This window comes from Trachurus trachurus (assembly GCF_905171665.1).
Source record: "Trachurus trachurus genome assembly, chromosome: 8".
Lineage (NCBI taxonomy): Eukaryota > Metazoa > Chordata > Actinopteri > Carangiformes > Carangidae > Trachurus > Trachurus trachurus.
Window position 1 is genome coordinate 12649870 of NC_139905.1, and position 18855 is coordinate 12668724.

Below are 18855 nucleotides of genomic sequence, written 5' to 3' on the forward strand. Positions count from 1 at the left end.
TCCCTGTTTATGTTTGCTATTGTTTGACAGCTCACTATCAGCATTGGGCTACTTCAAATACCAGTGTAGACACACCAAACAGGCTGTATCATCTGAGATACTTTTGCTCACTGGATGCATAATCAATTACCAGGAATGCACAGCATAAACAGCGGAACGGGAGAGCAACAACAACAACAGAGTGATCAGAGGGAAACACACCTCAGTCAGTCATGTTTGTATGGCACGATATGAGACCACAGCATGCCCAGCTGGCTTTCTTGATCCAAATTAGACATGTGCACATGTGGTCACTGGGTGAAAGTAACTGAACAGTGCCATCTTGTGTGTCAGAGAAGCAACATTTCTGTGAATTCCTTCGATCACTTAAAGCTTTATTTTGAAAAGATCATACCCTATACAATGGAAAGATGGTTGTAAATGCTAACAGAATATAAGAAAGAAACAGTTTAACAGTTGTGAGATATAACACAGGGTTAAAACATACATTTTTGTTCGGTCTCACATATAATAAGTTCATTAACAGAGCCACATTTAAAGAATATTTGAAGTGATACATCCCAGTCAAGAGGAGCATTACAGGCTAAAATAAAAATGATCATTAAAAAAAAAAGTAGATCCCTGTTTCTAGGTCTGTCTTCTTAACCAATCCTAAAATCCTCCCTTTTCGATTGAGCCAATAAGTCTTGCGAAATGACACTTTCTGTGCCCAAAAAATATTGTCAAGTCATATCATACAAGTGTGTTGTGTTGGTATAAAACAAAAAAGTTGGATGTTTCCGTGGGAAACTTCCTTTAGAAAAGTTGTGACATGTTCATCATCAGAGCAGCAATGTCTATTTCAAGCATGAAAAATAATAGCTAAAAACAGTATAAGCATGTTAATAAATATACTATTCACACTATAATGTAGTTATAAGCTGATATTTATTAGCTAACTTATTCTGTAGTACTTAATATAATTGTTAACATTACAGTCAATTCACCTTATAGCAGTATAAAAGCACATAATATACAATTATTAATAAATAGGCTACATAGAAGGGATATGTAGCTTTTATGCTTATTTGGAGGTAAGTGATCTAGCCTAATTAAATATGGCAGGGGCATGTAGCCAATTAGGTCATTTCAGGTTATGTAGCAAGATCCTGTGTGCTCTAGATCTGATAACACCACTATAAGTTTACATGAAGGTTGTTAACCAGATTTATTACCCTCTAGTTTTTCACCGTGATGTCTGATAGTAGCCCACAAATGGCTCTAAATCCTACATTTACATTTCTGTGCTGTCGCTGCTACAGACCACGTTGATCGTCATGTGCTCAGCTCCTAACTTTCCCCAGATTTGTGTTTTACGTGAAGTACGTAACAGCATCCGTGGCCTGAGGTCTCTCATCATCCAACCCCCGTGCTCGCTCTCGACAGCTCCACACACGCCACCGAGGACGAGCCGAGCCAAGCCGAGCCGAGCCGAGCTCCCCCTGGAGGAGCACGGCGGCACAGCTGTTTTTCCATCCGACTCAGGTCCACTGGAATGTGAAGAAAACTGTGGCTCTAGTTTTCACCCCGAGATCAATCCGCTTTAAATCTCAGATTATCGTACGTCTCATTTATACGACTATCTGCACTTTCAATGGAAATACGCATATTAGGCTACTTGACTTTTCCGGTTTTTGTGAGTCATTTTGCTTTTTACCATAAAAAACACTATGATATTCCTTGTTTATATTTCTCATGGTGTGTATTTCAAAAACACTAGCGACTTTGCCTCGTTGTGTGTTTCACTCGCTCCTCTGGTGTAGGTTACAGCTGTGGATAACATAAAGTGGGTTGGTTTCTTAAGCGTTATTGCATCTATGTACCGATCAGAGTGTTATTGCATTTAGATGGCGATGTAGCGCCGTGGACAGTTGCATCAGTTCCTGTGTGTGCGTGTAAACGGCCGCGCCGTGGCTGCTCCACGCTACTTTTTTTTTTTCTTATTCCCAGAACGCAGAATAGTAATAAATCCTCCTCTGCCTGGAAAGGCTGTGATCATAATAAAGACGTCACCCTCCTGCTCGGGTTGGCTCTTACCAAGCCAAGTGCGCAGCTATTTGTAAGCTACAACAACAACAACCACCACCACCACCTCCACCACCACCAGCACCAGCACCATGCCCGTGGATAACGTAGTGATTTCTCTGAGATCCCCCCGCCGACCGGACACGATATCTGCGTCAGATCTATAGTAAATAACACAGCTCCGGATCTCTCCACTTAAAAAAAAAAATCAAATTTACAGAGAGGGACTCGATCGCGTTGCAGGCTCAAATAGGACGCAAGACGTGGATTTGAAGGTATTTAATAACTGCGACACTGGGTGTAGAGGTGGACGTGACCGCGGCTCCGCTACAATAATGTGCTGTCATTGTGGCGCTCGGTGCGCACGTCTTTTAATAAAGTGTTGCACATTTAAATGGACACAGAGTAGCTGTGTTTGCACGGGTCTGCAGCTACAGGACGTAGCTCACTTCATAGCTGTGGCTGAAACGTGTGCACGACTCCAGTGGGGTTTAAAAAAAAAAAAAAAAAAACAGCATGGTAGCAGTTTCCCGAGCTCAGTTTTAGCCTCGTAATTATTTTCGATAGTGTTTCTGGCTCGGACGAGGAACTTGGTGTTCAGAAATGTGATTGTGAAACACGTAAAAACTGTACTACGCACTTTCTATGCTCTGCTTCGTATTGCTTTTTTTTGAAGAGGCACGCCCACTCCCGAGCAATGTGGATGCCCCCGTGCTGTTACATTCACGGACACGTTATCTCTCCATGTGCGCGAGCCTCACTGTGGTTGTCTTCGCTGTTTTTGATCAGTCGTGACCAATTGTAAAGAGCAGCTAAAGGCGGAGGAGTGATTAGTTTAAAGCACCTGTGAGTAAAGCTCTTAAACGTTAGGTGTCAGTTTTGTTTTGCTAACAGAGGGGGGCACTCTTTCAAATAGACTTCCAGTAAGAGTGAAAGGGGAAGTTTTTTGTCTGTGAGGGGCGGGAGGGTGGGGGGCAGTAGCCTATATAGTCATAAGACTTAATAGTAATAGTAATAATAGCACCTTAGACAAGGAATAAACCATATCACACCAAAACTATCTATTATGAGTATGTTAACATATAATAATTGTATTATAGAGAAATATTGTGATTTAGTAGATGTTGAAAACAGCCTGTGTTTACCACACGCTCTGTAAAGTTGTATTAATGTTATGAGAAATCACTTCTTTTTAAGTCAGACAATGTTTTGCAAAAAAAAAAAAAAAAAAACTTACCCTGAATGCAATCATGCAGTGCAATCATAATCTGGTTCCTGGTGCCTTCAATGTGCTCTGCTGATGTTTGACTGGTTCCTCCTGCACAGGATCTCTGTCATGGAGGAAACAGCTGCTTCAGACCCAGCCCCTGGCACCGATGCTGCCCCGCCGACCCCGAGACCTCAGCCGTCCTCCTTTGCCCCCTCCCGCAGCCTGCTGGAGTGGAGACGGAGGGTCAAGTCTGAATACATGCGCCTTCGCCAATTAAAACGCCTTAAAAAAGCGGAGGAGGTAAAGGTGAGTCGACACAGTTACTGACAGGAGGCTGTGCTGTAGTAGGTGTGTGCTGTATACTGTATGCTGTGTATGTTAATGCTGCATGTGTGACACACTCTTGGTTCTGCTTGTGTCTATCTAGACCCTGTTCATGTCCAACAGACAGAAGATTGAGCAGCAGACAAATATCCTAAACAGCGAGTGGTCCAAGCTCAGGATTCAGTCCATCCCTCTGTCAACTCTTAGTGGAGCTATGGCCAACAAGAAGGTGTGTGTGTGTGTGTCTGTCTTGTTGTGTGTTTTATCACATGATTTCACCTGCACCAAACAGCTCTGTCCTCGTCGTCCCCATCCTCTCCTTCTGGCCTCACCTGTCTGAATCTATTATCGAGTGAACGTGTTCTCATCACGTCGTCTCATCGAGTCCTCTTCACCGAGCCCCAAATGTTTTGCTCTGATTCCCACCTGGCTGTCAGGTGTGTTTCTAAAATAATCTCAGGACAAAGCGGTGTGCCAGAAATGGATCAAACAGCAGCAGCCTAACAGTAACAGTGGTCTGCATCCCAGTGGGAGCTTATGATATGAACAGCCTGAGGGCGCAACAGCAACTACTTCCTCTTTCCCCCCCTGTTCGCTCTTAGGGTTTGCTATTACTGTGTTTACCGGGTTTATTTCCCCCTGTAAGGGAGGAGGGGGAGGAGGTCGAGGAGCATGTGTATTATATTACATAGATATAAAATGGATATAGCTTCTTGTCAACCTCAATCCATGTATGGTTCTCTTCCAGATGTGTACAGTGGAGTTCGGCTTCCCAGGATTCAAAGCTCAAGCCATCGCCATGAGGCCGCTGTCAACGGTGACAGGGATCCCCTTCATGTACTCGTGGTCTCCTCTGCAGCACAACTTCATGGTATTAAAACGAATCACATTGTGTTGTGTGTGGGGTGATGCAAGCGAAGCGACAGTGTTGTTGTTACAGGTGCAGAACTGCACGTTGTGTAATATTTTTCACTCGTTCACCTGATTCCAATTAAAGCAGATTTCTTCGTGTGCTCTGCGGCGGCGTAGACGGACATGTTCCCCCGTGAGCCCATTCTGAAATTCCTGGCTTTTTCGAACATCTAAACCAGTCATCAAGACACACAGTCCAACTGCAAGCAGGACAACCCACCACCCCCCACCCCTCCTCGCTTGTTCCAAAATAGCTTTTATTTTGAAAATGTGTACTTTTCATCTGCAAAAGGTGATATGGGTCCAGAACAGAAACCGGTTACACACACGCTGTTCCTTTCGCAGCACAACCTGGTTCACATTTACTTTGTTTCCAGTCCATTTGTGTACATTCGCTGGACTGAGAAACACTCCTAAGCAGGACCATGTGAAAAACATTTCGTCATCTCATCTCTTTCCAGCAGACCAGTGGCTCTTTTTGGTGTTTTCACACATAACTAGCTCCTCAGAGGTAACGCAGGTGGACGTGCAGCATCAGGCAGCGGCCGTACCTTTGTTGACAGGAGTTTTTTTTTTGTGTCCTATAGGTGGAGGATGAGACGTTCCTTCACAACATCCCCTACATGGGCGACGAGGTGCTGGAGCAGGACGAGGCCTTCCTGGAGGAGCTGATCGACAACTATGATGGCGTCCATGGCGACAGAGGTGTGTGCACCATCAGTAATCTCATTACCCTGACCCTTATTTGAGGATAAAGTCTGTATTTGTTCTACTTTTAGAAAGGAACTTGGACATATTGAGGATAGGATGAGGGTATGTGGAGTTTATTGTGCTGACACTTTGTGTTTCTGATTGTGACCCAGAGGGCGGCTTCATCAGTGATGAGATCTTCAAAGAGCTGGTGGAGGCCTTGAGCCAGTACTCCGACCAGGAGGAGGAGGAAGAGGAGGAAGCGGTGGCGGTGGCAGAGACGACAGCGGTGGCGGCAGCAGCAGCGGCAGCAGCAGCAGCAGCAACGGCGGTGGCGGCGGCGACGACGGCAGCAGCAACAGCTGTGGGGAAGAAGGAGGAGGAGAGAGTGATGAGGAGCAGCTCCGTGGAGGGCTCAGAGGAGACCAAAGCTGGGGCCGTGGCGTTCGTCAGGAGGAAGAGGAGGAGCACGACTGAGGGTGAGCAAATCCTCAGCTGGTTATTTGTGTCCCTGCGAGAGAACAAGAGGACTGCGGCGTGAACAAGGCCGCCACTGTTCCCCCCCCCCTCATGACACTGTGCAGCTGCCACAAGGTCGCCCTGCCACAGCAGCTCTTGAGCAGGCATTGTTTACTTTAAAGCTTTATCTGCAGCGCTGCATGTGAGTGTGTGTGTGTGTGTGTGTGTGAGAACCTGTTTGTCCATGACACTGATATGCCCCAGCTCTAATGACAGAACTTAATGACCTCTTCTACTAGGCTTTATAGGAAAACTAGGCTGTCTACACAAACACACACACACACTCTGCCAACACTTAGTGATAGTGAAATGGAAGCACACCTGGACACACAGTCATTCAGCTACAAGTACACAAGCACACACATGGATGAAGGACAGCGAAAGAAAGAGTGTTCTCATTACGTGACGACACTCGACACAGAGAATTGTTTTCAGAGCACGTTGTTGCTAACTGGACTTGAGAACTGGGAAAACTTCAGCTGGATTGCAAAATGTTTGAAAGAACACGTTACATAAGATTTGTTTGTGAATCTGCATCAAAACCGGATTTGTGGACAAAACAAACTGTGCTCACTGTCTCTCTTTTTTTCTCTCTCTCTCTCTCTTTCTCTCTCGTTACCAAAGTGAGGGACCTGTGCAGCAGCAACAAGAAGATCCCCAATGACAAGATATTCACAGCCATCGCCTCCATGTTCCCCTACAAGGGCACCACGGAGGAGCTGAAGGAAAAGTAAGAAAAGTGAAGGGGCAACCAGGGGATCTGTGTGCACAATGACGAGCAGGCCGTTGCTTAGTGTTCACCATGGAGACCCAAGGCTGTCGGGGAGGAAAGCAATAATGGTGGCTCCCTCTCGGGCGCTCTCTGACTTAAAGGAGCGGTTGCATCAGCATCTGAAAGCCCTTTGGTTTTGAAAGAAAAACATAAAAAGTCGACCAACAACAGGTTTTAAATGAGAATCCTCACATTTGTTACACCATTAAAAACCTCCTCCTGTCACCTCCACAGGTATAAGGACCTCCTGGAGCCCCCCAGTCCAGTGAAGCTGCCCCCGCTTTGCACCCCCAACCTGGATGGACCTTTTGCGAAGTCTGTGCAGCGGGAGCAGTCGTTGCACTCCTTCCACACGCTCTTCTGCAGGCGTTGCTTCAAATACGACTGCTTCCTCCACCGTAAATGGCTTTTGATTTACGTTTATTGCCGCTTCTCCTGCAAATTCATTTCTGCTTTAAGTGTTATTGCTAAGAGCCAAGTACCTGATTTGCAGCAGAGTCAGAACATGTTTGTTTTCTGTTCATAAAGCTTTTCATGCTACACCCAATGTTTACAAGAGGAAGAGCAAGGAGATCCGCATGGAGACCGAACCGTGTGGCGTCAACTGCTTTCTGTTACAGGTATGTCAAATGCACAGTTGCACAACTTATTTCGTGCATTTTGTATTGATGCAATAGTCTTTTGTTCTGTCCCTTTGTTCTCCTCTGAAGAAAGGGGCCAGAGAGTTTGTGGATCAGAATATGTTACGGTCACAGAGGTCCCGGAGGCGACGGAGGCAGCAGCAGCGTCCCACCAGCTCCGCCTGTCCTGGACCCTCTGGGTCTCCTGAGGAGAGCAAAGAGGGAGAAAGTGACCACGAGACCACCTCCTCCTCAGGTAGGACTGAAATCTCACAGTAAGGAGGGCTATGGAACACCTTAATGCATCACAAGTAATGAAAAAATAATATTTTTGTTCGTCTTCAACTCTCTTTTTTTCTAGTGTTATATTTAGTTTGACTTTTGACAATGTTAAAAAAATATATATTTCTTGAGTTTTCCCATTTCCTGAGCTACTGTGATGTACACTACACTACATGGTTCACTCCAGAAATGCTGCATGCTCTGAAAGTCCATAGGCAGTTGTTTTTGTGTGTTTCCTAGGGTCTGAGTCACTGAATGACTGTGCAAGTGAAGGCATCATTTACCATAACTTCACCACAAGTTTTCCATCTGGAATGCTGTCTGCTGTCTGACTGCAGCTCCCTTGAAACCTGAAATTTGGCTGGAGATGATAGCTGTCAAATCATATCCTAACACCCCCACACCCCCCGGCTTCCATCCCCTCTCAATATCAGCTCTCTCTTGCCAAACAAAATAAACCAACCATTAGTTTGCATGTTTCAGCCCTTAAGTAAATACTTTGTTCCCTCTCCTCCTTCTCCTACTGTGTTTTTCTCTCTCTCTTTTTTTATTTCTATCGACATCTTCATGTTGAGAGCAGCGGGGGGGAAATAAAAGCAATCTCTCTCCGAAATCTTTATCGTATCCCTCTCCTCTCCCCTGGAGCTCTCAGGTTGTTGTTCGTCTCCATTGGTGCCTCGGTGGAAGTCTCTGTTAGTCTTGGAAACCGCTCACGCTTAGCCAATGACTCAGCAGACGCTCTCACACGTGTTGAGATAATGTGGAAAAAGCAGATTGTCGAGCAGATTAATAAAGATACTCAGTGCCGAAGCATGCGGCCACAGCGATGCTGCATTCAGGCTGTTGCCAAGCAACATCCGGCTCTTTGCCTGAAGCTGTGGGTGTACAAGCATCAGTCCTGTATATATCCAAAAAGCTAAATCAAAGCCTTTGGTCCCTTGTGTGTGTGTTTGTGTTCATCCAGATGCACAAAATGACATCCAGAGACCATAATGTGAGTCTGTGGAGGGCCAAGAGGAGTTAGTCAGTAATACTTCTGTGTGTGTGTGTGTGTGTGTGTGTGTGTGTGTGTGTGTGTGTGTGTGTGTGTGTGTGTGTGTGTGTGTGTGTGTGTGTGTGTGTGTGTGTGTGTGTGTGTGTGTGTGTGTGCAGACGGGAATTCACGGTGCCAGACTCCCACCAAGATGCGACCAGGGGATGATGAAGGGGAGCAGCAGGCGTGCTGTGTGGTCCAGTGGAGTGGGGCCGAGGAGTCGCTCTTCAGGGTGCTGCACGGCACCTACTTCAACAACTTCTGCTCCATCGCTCGGCTCATCGGTACCAAGAACTGCAAGGAGGTGAGATGTTCGCACACTTTACACTTTTTTTTTTACATCTCAGAATGTGAGCACAGCATACTGCACTGACTCCACTGTATTAATTCATCATACAGACATTTTATTTGGTCTTATTGACTAATAGTGAGTAATAGCACATACTGTAACAAAATATGGCTCCGATCTAAACAAATTCTGTTTCTTTGCATTGCTAGTACTCCAGTAATTTATCAGTGCTGCTCACTGCTATGACATTCTTAGATTCAATTGAAAATATATTCATTTCATGCACTTTACTGCCTACTTTACCCACAATCCAACTCAACTGCCAAAACACAAGACTAACTGTCTTGTTTTCAAGTGTGTGAGCTGCTAATGTAGCCTTTAGACACTAGCCTCAGGCAAATACTGTACTGTATAAGGAACTGGTCTGATAAGCTCATAAATTCACATTTTTTCATTAATTTAAAAACTTGTAGCTGTCAGACCTGACTGAAACCAACTCAAGTGACATCACTTGAGGCAAAAGACTTTGTGCAGCGCCATCTGGAGCCTCAACAAGCTTTATAGCGCTCCCAAAGACCTCAAAACACACGGTGATGCGTAGGATCGGTGGAGTTCCCCCTTTTAAAAATGCCAGATGCTGGAATGAGAACAAGGCAGGAAGTGGAATTAAAAAAAAAAAATCCTTAAATGCTTCAGTGGAGCAGAAAAGAAAAAAAAGACATCAAATAAAACAAGAGCATAGAAAGAGAGTGGTGAGAAATAGGAAATAGAAGCAGGAGGATTTATGAGAAAACACAAACAGTTAAAAGTGTTACAGTTGTGAGGTACAGGTCTTCTCAACTGTTGCTCACCGGCCGAAGCAGTGAAGCAGTGTCGCTTTAAATGTTAGATGATGAACTCAGATTAAAACTTTATGAAACTGATGCGTATCTGTTGTAAAATAATCTGTTGCATTTGCGTCAGTGCAAGTGTAACAACACATGTATCCTGTGCCTGTGGTTTTATGGTGTGGATAATTGGGATGACTACAGAGCGAATGGCATGTGGCACCATAAACACGGATGCTTACCAGATGTAACATCTCTCATATAGTTCCCATGATGCAGTGGTTTAAACTTAGACGTTCCCAAACTCATGTCAATTGAGTCATTGTCATGTCAGCTGTGGGTTGTGTTTTTTTTTTCTTATATTTCTTTTTCTTTTTCTTTTTAACTTTTGAACACAACACACCCACGAAAGAACAGGTAAAAAGAATGTTTATCTGTCTGAGTCACGTTGAAGCAGGCTCACACCTAGACATCCAACCCCTCGCTGTGCCTCCCGTCCCACGGCCAGACGAGTCCAGAATCTGCACCGGCCTGTCTGTCACCGCCCTGCGTATCGGAGGCCACGCCCACTGCTTAATCGAGTTGAAATACTAAAACCAGCTGCATCATTATGTATGTCTGTGTCCTCGGGAAGAGGCCAAATCTGGGTTTTGGCAGCCAGAGGTGGTCAAATCTGTGTGTGTGTGTGTGTGCGTGTGTGTGTGTGTGTTTGTTCACAGATGTACTATGTGTGGTGGTGGTTTTGATAGCAGAGGATGAGGGGGGGGTGTGTGTGGGGAGGGGGGAGGGGGGAGGGGGGGGGGGGGCAGTGGCGTAATCATGGCGATGTGCTTTCCAGCTTGAGCAGCACTACTATTACACAACATCTGAGGGTGAAGGAAACTGAATTTCTTCACAGTTGTGCACTCTGGGGATACATTTCTATCCATCTGTGTGTTTATGTTGTTGTTGTTGTTGTTGTTGTTGTTGCCCCCCAGGTGTACGAGTTTGCAGTGAAGGAAGTCCTGATCCATCGGGTTCCTTTGGAGGACGGAGGCATCTCGCCCCAAAAGAAGAAGAGGAAACACAGGCAGGATATCAGCAGTTATTATCTCTGTGTTTGCCCACTTTCTGCTGAACGATGGAAACATGATCTCTTGCAAAAAGAAAACAGAGCTTGGCCCTCAGTTAAAACGAATAGAAGAAGGGTAAAATAAACGAAGTCTCTTTTTTTAAATTAACCTCTATTTACTCAGGAAAAAGATCCAAAGAGATTAGCAATCGCTTTTCCAAGTATGTCCTGGCCAAGATGAGCAGCTGATGAGTCAGTTCACGATCCAGAGTGCATGTGAACCATGTCAGATGAGTTTTTAACCAAAAGCCTTTTTTCCTTGTGCTTGTTTGCTGCGACAGGTTATGGGCCAAGATTCAGCTGAAGAAAGGTACGTTGGTTCCTCCTCAGTAAAACATCACAGTCTGACTATAACCACACAGTGCCCTCTGTAATACAATACAGCTTACTGTGCCAGTCTGAGGGCTTTGTCCTCTGTTGCTCCAGATAACTCATCCAATCAGGTGTACAACTACCAACCATGTGACCACCCTGACCATCCATGCGACAGCTCCTGCCCGTGTGTGATGACCCAGAATTTCTGTGAGAAGTTCTGTCAGTGCGAGCCCGAGTGTGAGTCCCACCTTTTTTTTTCTTTTTCTCTTTTGTTTATATTCACCTGTGTGACTAACCTCTCCCTCGTCTTTACACAAACAACAACACAACAGTCGACTGCTCAGCCTCTGTGAAGCTGAAAGGAAAAAAATGTTTGTCACCGCATTTTCCACTGGAAGCTCTAAGTAGCATTAAAGCATTTTTTATGCCAGGCCACAATAGAGCAGGGCGGCAGAATGGAAAACGATTCTGCAGTTCTCTGGCAGCGGTCGTAGGAGAAGCCGTCCTCCGGCGGGGATAGGTGGGTGTCTGTTTAACGCAGAGCTGTGTTCACAGTGAGGCATTGGCTGCTGCAGCAACAACCCAAAACTGTGTTTTCCAAAATGGCCACATGGTGGAGGGTTGCATTTTGTATTTTTACCCTCTGGAGAGTTTACATCAGAGCAAGAGGATAAGATGAAGTAAACATTTTGCTATGGTTTGAAGAGGATGGTTTTGCTTCATTTATTCATCAGTTGTGGTTCAGTCACCTTCTCCCCCCTCCTCCCCCTCCTCACCCGACTGTTACCTCGCCTTTTCCCGTAGCCGAGGAGAACCGCGGCCAAACAGGAAGCAGCCCTCAGTTTGCACATGTGTGTGCTCTAAAGACTTGGAGGGGAATCAAAGGGATGTGACAGGCTCTGTGCCTGATATACAACATCATCTCCAACATCAGTATGAGTCAGGCAGCCCCAGCTAAACACTGTTTGATGATACAGACACATAAAACCCACACAGGCCGGGAAGGGGAGGTTATAAACAGCACGACAGGGAAGGCGAGCGATGCCTCCAGCTCGGTCCTCCCCAAGCGGAGGCCGCTGGAAAGACATTTTGGTTATTCCTGCCTGATCCTCCTGCTCATCTGCCTGGAGGGTGTTGTGTTACACTCTGCAGAATTGCATTTGAGCATATTTGCCAGCAGAGGTCTCCGATGAGCTGCTCAGCATTAGTCAGCCACTGAGCCTCAGTCCTGCTGCTGCTGCTGCATTATGAGATGGAGCTATTAATGACAATCACACTGTGTTCTGCCAAGTTTTGTAATGTATTATATTTCTGCACCACCTGCATGCAGTTTGCCCATTAACCTACTCAGCGTGTTTCACCCCACCGCCCCCTCCTCCAGGTCTAAGCAGCTCTGTGTCTAAATGCTTTCCAGGCCAGAACCGTTTCCCAGGATGCAGGTGCAAGACTCAGTGTAACACCAAACAGTGTCCCTGCTACCTGGCCGTGAGGGAGTGTGACCCAGATCTGTGCATGACCTGTGGGGCTGCGGACCACTGGGAAAGCAAGGTGGTCTCCTGCAAAAACTGCAGCATCCAGAGAGGCCTGAAAAAGGTACACAAAGACACTTAGAGGGTGTTCTGGATACAACTTAAAGGGATAGTTCAACATTTTGGCAAATTCATGTATTGCCATAATCCTTATTAGTCATAGGAATAGGCTCATTACCTTTAATTATAGTTGCATGTTGTTTTGAGATCCACAGGGCAGAGACGCAAGATGCTCAGTGAACACAATGGAGGTGAACGGTACAGGTCCCCTGTCTCTCATCAAACTCATCAAATACACAATCCAACAACTCCAAAACACTCTTGTGGACAAGTTATGACCTGCACATTCACCACGCTATGAAATAATCATGTAACATTACGACACTTGAAGCAAATACTTGGAACTACTTGCGCTTTTGAAATCACTGTGTCTGGAATGTAGTTTCGGCTGCATTTGCCTGGAAAACAACTCTGTCTCGAAATGTTACATTATTATTTCATAGCATGGTGAATGTGCAGGTCACAACTTGTCCACAAGAGCGTTTTGGAGTTGTTGGATTGTGTATTTGATTAGTTTGATGAGGGACAGAGGACCTGTACCATTCACCTCCATTGTGTTCACTGAGCATCTTGCGTCTCTGCCCTGTGGATCTCAAAACAACATACACCGATAATTAAATGTAATAAACCTACTCCTATGACTACGTATAGGGATTATGGCAATAGGCAAATTAACCAAAATGTTGAACTATCCCTTTAACGTGGGCATAGATTACTAATAAGCTGCTTCCTCTCCAGCACCTGCTGCTGGCTCCGTCAGATGTGGCCGGGTGGGGCACCTTCATCAAAGAGCCGGTTCAGAAGAATGAGTTCATCTCGGAGTACTGCGGAGAGGCAAGTCCATCCAGTTTAAGATAATTTGGTTCATGAGCTTTCAGCTTGATTGAAGTACTTAAAGTGGTTGTTGTGAATGTGTGTGTGTGTGTGCGTGCGTGTGTGTGTGTATGCGTGTGCGATGATCAGCTGATCTCCCAGGATGAGGCTGACCGACGGGGCAGGATCTATGACAAATACATGTCTAGCTTCCTTTTCAACTTGAACAATGGCAAGTACTCCCCACTTCTCCTTAAACGCTGCCTGCCAGTCATCCCACTGTCACAGTATATTAAGCAATCCTTAATATACTATACTATGGTGCGTGTGTGTGTTTTCTCAGTAGACTTCGTTGTGGATGCCACACGAAAGGGGAACAAAATCCGCTTTGCAAATCATTCGGTTAATCCCAACTGCTACGCGAAAGGTAAAAACTGACTCCGCCTGGTTGTTCTGCTGTGAGAGTTTGGGAGTGGGCTGGCGGAAACGAGGGGGTGTGTTTTTGTTGGCTGATGTTGTGTTTGCGCCGGTTGCAGTGGTCATGGTGAACGGAGACCATCGCATTGGAATCTTTGCCAAACGAGCTATCCTGCAAGGAGAGGAGCTCTTCTTCGACTACAGGTAGAGTCACTGGCCTTTTTGTGACTCTCCAGCAGCTTCAAAGTAAAAATGAAACATGAGGTTTGCTGCACAATATTATGCGGCTGCAATCCTGGTCTGTGTAGATACTGTGTGCTAAGACTGTCTCTGCTTCTTCCCACAGATACAGTCAAGCCGATGCCCTCAAATATGTGGGGATAGAGAGGGAGGTGGACATGACTTAGCTGCACCTGCTGCCTACCTCCATAGCCTGCCCCCTTAACTCCTCAGCCACCCACTAATGCTTCTGTCCCTCTCTGCAGCGTCACGTCTAGCTGACGAGTTTTCTATGAACAGTCACTGTCTCTCTGCCCTCGCTACTGCACTTCCAAAAATAGAAAGTCCCTCCGTGCTGTTTGCAGATGCTCCCGCTCTGCAGACTCACCGTACCACCTCCTCCAGTGACAGCCAGCCGTCTGCCCCTCCCACCCCCCCTCCCCCCTCCTCATCTGTCCGAACCCATCCACCTACCTGCAAGACTGTATACGCCAAGCTTATGAAACTAAACTATTTAAAGTGGAAATACTATTAATCCATATTGCACATCTCTTTTTTTTTTTTTTGTTCCATCTTGTCAGAGCAAAGAGGCTGCGCCGCAGTGTGTTACTCTCTCAGTAGTTTTTGTTACCGTACTTATAGACCGGCTTTTGTTTTGACCTCTCAATACATAACGCAAGCTTCTCCATCATACTTAATGAAGATCAGTGAAATGCATGTGCTGTCTCTTGGATAAACAGACCATTTAACATGTTAGCCACAGCAATAGCTTCAGTCAGATGCTGGTATTGTAGTGTGATGTTACCCTCTGGCTCTTTGGAAGAACGTGAGCAGGTTTGTTCCTCTGTGAACCGTCACCATCACATTTCTATGGTAAATATAAGTTATTGTGCATTTATATCATTGTTCAGCAAAAAAAAGAAAAGAAAAAAATAGGCAACCAGACGAGAAACCGACTGACTGAATGTAACCTGCAGATGATGGTGAAGAGATCTCATCCCTCCTTTGGTTTTTTTTACACATCAGCTCATTCCGTTGGTACTCTGAGCGACGCAACGTGCACATCATAACATTTCTCATCATGTTTTCATGATATTAGAAGCCCCCAACACTTTCAGGGGGTAATTCAGTAATTCACAAAGTGTAAAAAGTCTTCCTTTAAGAATCATTGAAGTGCCAAATGTTTCCACGCAGAAAAAAGGCTGAACCAGTGTGGATGTGTTGCATAATAAAACAGGTATTCAAGGTAACCTAAAGCAATGGGAGAAAAAAAACAAAATTATCAGTGTATGACCAAATATTAAAAGTCCCCCACATGTGAATGTAAAATATCATTTATCATTTTTTCTTTTTTTTTTATATGTCCAGATTTGTTACTCACTCTTGTTTTTCATTTATACAACATGAAAGCCCACTTTGAAATGAGATCTTTCTCAGTAGAGATGAACAAAATGGAGTTTACTGCTATGTACAGTGTATGCCTATAAAAATAAAACTTTAACTTTATACATTAAAACAAGCTGTCCTGGTCTTTATGTGTGTTCCTAAGAGAACCATCACAGAGTTCAACGCAGACAGTTTCCTTCAAGCGTCTTTTATTGAGGTGACAGGTTGGCTATGCCTTGATTCACACAGTAATGGTCATTTACAGTGAAAGAATTACAAAACAAAAACCAAGCGAGTTACTGAAGAACAAAAAAAAAAAAAAGAAACAAAACAAAACAGAAAAAATCAGTGTGGTCACAAACACAACCGTAATCATAGTTTCTGGTATTCATTGCAGATTTACAGTTAGATGGTGCAGAGAAGTTGAACCCGCCCACTCCTCACTCTGGTGTCTCATCATCTGGTTTCATACATGACATCACTCTTGACTAGGTACCTGCTGTTCTGTATTAAGAATTATTAAAAAGGTCTTAAGGCTTTTATAGATACTAAAATCTTATAATAGGTGTTAATGTAACACAGAGCAAGATCACATGCAAATCCTGAACCTAATTTAGCTTTGTGCTCTTTTGAATTTGATTTTTTTTTTTTTTTTAGTTCTTATTTCTTAATCCTAATCTTAAAATTTAAACAGTACTCACTAAGTTTCACATTATGTGGAATCAGCAGATACCCAGTCTGAGCTAACAACATCCTGCTGGTCTGCTCCCTCTACTGGTCATTTATAATCAATCCCCTTATACCCACACACCCTGGCCTCCATTATTAGGGAAGCGAGATCAATTCAGCACAGGTCCAGTATGTTTGTAATGACACATACAAACACAACGGAGGAGCCTCACTGAGTGTCACCCAGGCCTTCTGGCTCATTAACTACCATTGGTGCACTACAATAAGTGAGCTGGTTAGTTGGCATCAGTGCACGTTTTCTTTTTTTATTTCTTTTTTTGTAATTATGTAATATTAGTTAGTTGTATCTCTGTGGGCACAATACACAAAACACTTAGATGTCCAGTCACACACACACACACATACACACACGCTCCAGGGACCACGCATGAAATAACTAGTGAGTTTGTAATGAAATGACACTGCTAGGCTGATTGTTTATAATCCATTTACCAATGAGTACAGTAAGGTGTATACATTTATATAATACATAAGTCGACTCTTCCCTAATAGGCAACAAAGCGTATTGGAGCCAAGAGTGTTGGCTTGCACCTAGTATGAACTTTTGAGTGGCGATTGTCCATTTAACAACAAAAACATAAACTTTTTTTTCTCTGTATCAATCAGTTTTCATTCTGTTTGTCACTTTTCATTTTTCATTCATCTCCTCACAGCACATTCTCAAAAATAGAGCCTGTAAGTGGCAGCTTTGGCCAAATCTGTACATTTTCATACATTATTAGCAAGTCGTGTCTTTACAGTAATGCAATGTTTTTTTATATATCTTCTGTACATTCTGTCTCTGTACATTTCGGCACAGTCCTGTCCACCCGTAACAGAGGGAAACCAACAGCGTTGAGTTTCGGAGGTGTATTACTGCTACAGAGAACAAGTGCTGTACTTTCTTTATCCTGAGCGTTCTTAAAAAGCTACCGTGAATAATTTTACTTTCACTGCTGAAGCAGCCCCTCAGTGAAAACATGTCTCCACTGGAGCGTCTGCTCGTACATTACAGAGTCAAAGGAATTACATTCAAAGCACTCCATTCATCTGCGTTGAACTTGTACAAACCATTAGAAAAAGAAAAAGAAAGTGTCGCTTAATACATTTTTCATATATTCACGTATACACTCATTACATCCTATTTGCTATTATGCATCTGCAAATTAAACTGAGACATTAACATCATTGGAAGCTGAGAGAAGCTCATATTATTGCATGTTACTGCAAAGTGCACTCATGCTCTACATATGCATAGCTAATATGAGGCAAATGTATTACTTTTTCTTTTTACCCTCATTTTTTTTCACATACACAATGGTGCTTTAGTGGAAAACAGCTGCAGTGAGAAATGGAAGCCCTAAGCTTTGGTTGCACCACACATCAAATGAAATTTCATCTTGCCAGAGAAGGAAATTTCATCGGACTATAGGAAGGATTTTGAACTTTTCCACTGGAAGCAGCTAAACAAGCAACAGTGGTGACGACAGCGCGATCTGCTACCGTCCTAAAGCAAAAATACTCGAGCAGTGTGAGTTAGTGAGTTTTTACGTAAAAGGTTAGCATTTACACTCTTGTGGTCCTCTGTACATACTGTATGTTATTGTGTGTGTTGATATGAATGCTTCTCCACAGGGAAATAAGGAGCAGCAGTTTCCTGAAAGCTATATATATTTTATTACTGTAGATGATGTTGTTGTTGTGAGAAGACTGGCTCTTTTGTGGTATTATTCATTGGAGAGATGTCTGTGCTCTGCAGCACCCAGCTACTGGCAGCTTGACCATAACCTTAGCAACCAGAAGTAAGACAGAAGGGGATGGGGACGTGGATATTTAGGACACCCTGTCCCTGGCGAGTTTCACCACACTGACTTTTGTTTTTATATTCTGCAGGACACCAACACCAGACTGTTAGCTCTCACACCTGGAGGTACGGCGTCTTTCAGTCATCACACTCTCTCAACTTCTGAAGCCTTACCTGAGAATGTGAGCACACTGTGATCGGCAAAAGCTGCTATCTACTGACACTATGGTGAGTCTGAACCACTTACACGTGCCATTCTGTATAGGTAATGCACTGTTATAGGCGGCAATACAACAAATAGAAGCGTATATACCTTTTACAGTCTTTAAATGCATCATCTCAAAGCTTAAACATCTCAAAGCTCCATGCTTGTTCTCTCTCTCCGGTTGGTTGTTTTTATTCACAAACACCAATTTGATTCGATTTGTTGGATTTTTTTTTTTTTTTTTTTTTTTTTGGTTGAACTGGTTTTCCGGACCAGCTTTTAGATGTGCTCACTGCTCAAACCCAGAGAGGGATCTTGAGCTTATGGTGTTGAAAATGGCTCCATGAGAGATTGTCATCAAAAGGTATATTATTTTAGATGGTATTAAATCTATACAGTAGGATACTAGTAGCTTTATCCGGCTCAAAAATGGCTCAGAAAATAAATCAATCAATAAAAGTGTGAGTACTTTAAACTGATGTTCAAACTGTAATTAAACATCTCTTAAAATACCTTCTCCCCCCCCCCACAGTGTCTGATCTAAACCTTATTATTTGAATATGCTATTGTGGTTACTTCAGATCAAGCTTGCTCAAATGAGGCACTTCAGTTTTTCACCCTGCAATACAGTGTGAGACTTGTTGGCTACTCACGCAACATGGGGCTTGATTTGAACTTTGAACCCAGCAAAACTAGAACTTACCAAAATACGTACTATGTAGAGC

The 18855-nt window shown here is 44.1% G+C and overlaps 1 protein-coding gene across 6 annotated transcripts; it reads left to right on the plus strand.

Moving 5' to 3' along the window:
• Positions 1 to 1464: 1464 nt before the first annotated feature.
• On the plus strand, positions 1465 to 15240 carry ezh1 (enhancer of zeste 1 polycomb repressive complex 2 subunit). 6 transcript variants are annotated; one of them, XM_083976577.1, is made up of 20 exons: positions 1465 to 1599; positions 3391 to 3580; positions 3702 to 3827; positions 4347 to 4469; positions 5098 to 5215; positions 5374 to 5679; positions 6344 to 6449; positions 6726 to 6889; positions 7020 to 7111; positions 7202 to 7367; positions 8546 to 8730; positions 10520 to 10611; positions 10935 to 10963; positions 11080 to 11205; positions 12383 to 12561; positions 13296 to 13391; positions 13521 to 13602; positions 13714 to 13797; positions 13907 to 13991; positions 14134 to 15240. In XM_083976577.1, the coding sequence occupies exons 2-20, from the start codon at positions 3401 to 3403 to the stop codon at positions 14192 to 14194; spliced, it is 2400 nt and encodes a 799-aa protein (XP_083832703.1). In that variant the 5' UTR covers positions 1465 to 1599; positions 3391 to 3400; the 3' UTR covers positions 14195 to 15240. The 6 variants fall into 6 exon arrangements, with proteins under 6 accessions (XP_083832703.1, XP_083832701.1, XP_083832705.1 ...); XM_083976575.1 differs by having other exon boundaries at positions 1470 to 1675; XM_083976579.1 differs by lacking the exon at positions 1465 to 1599 and adding an exon at positions 1907 to 2339 and having other exon boundaries at positions 13907 to 14033.
• The last annotated feature ends 3615 nt before the right edge of the window (positions 15241 to 18855 follow it).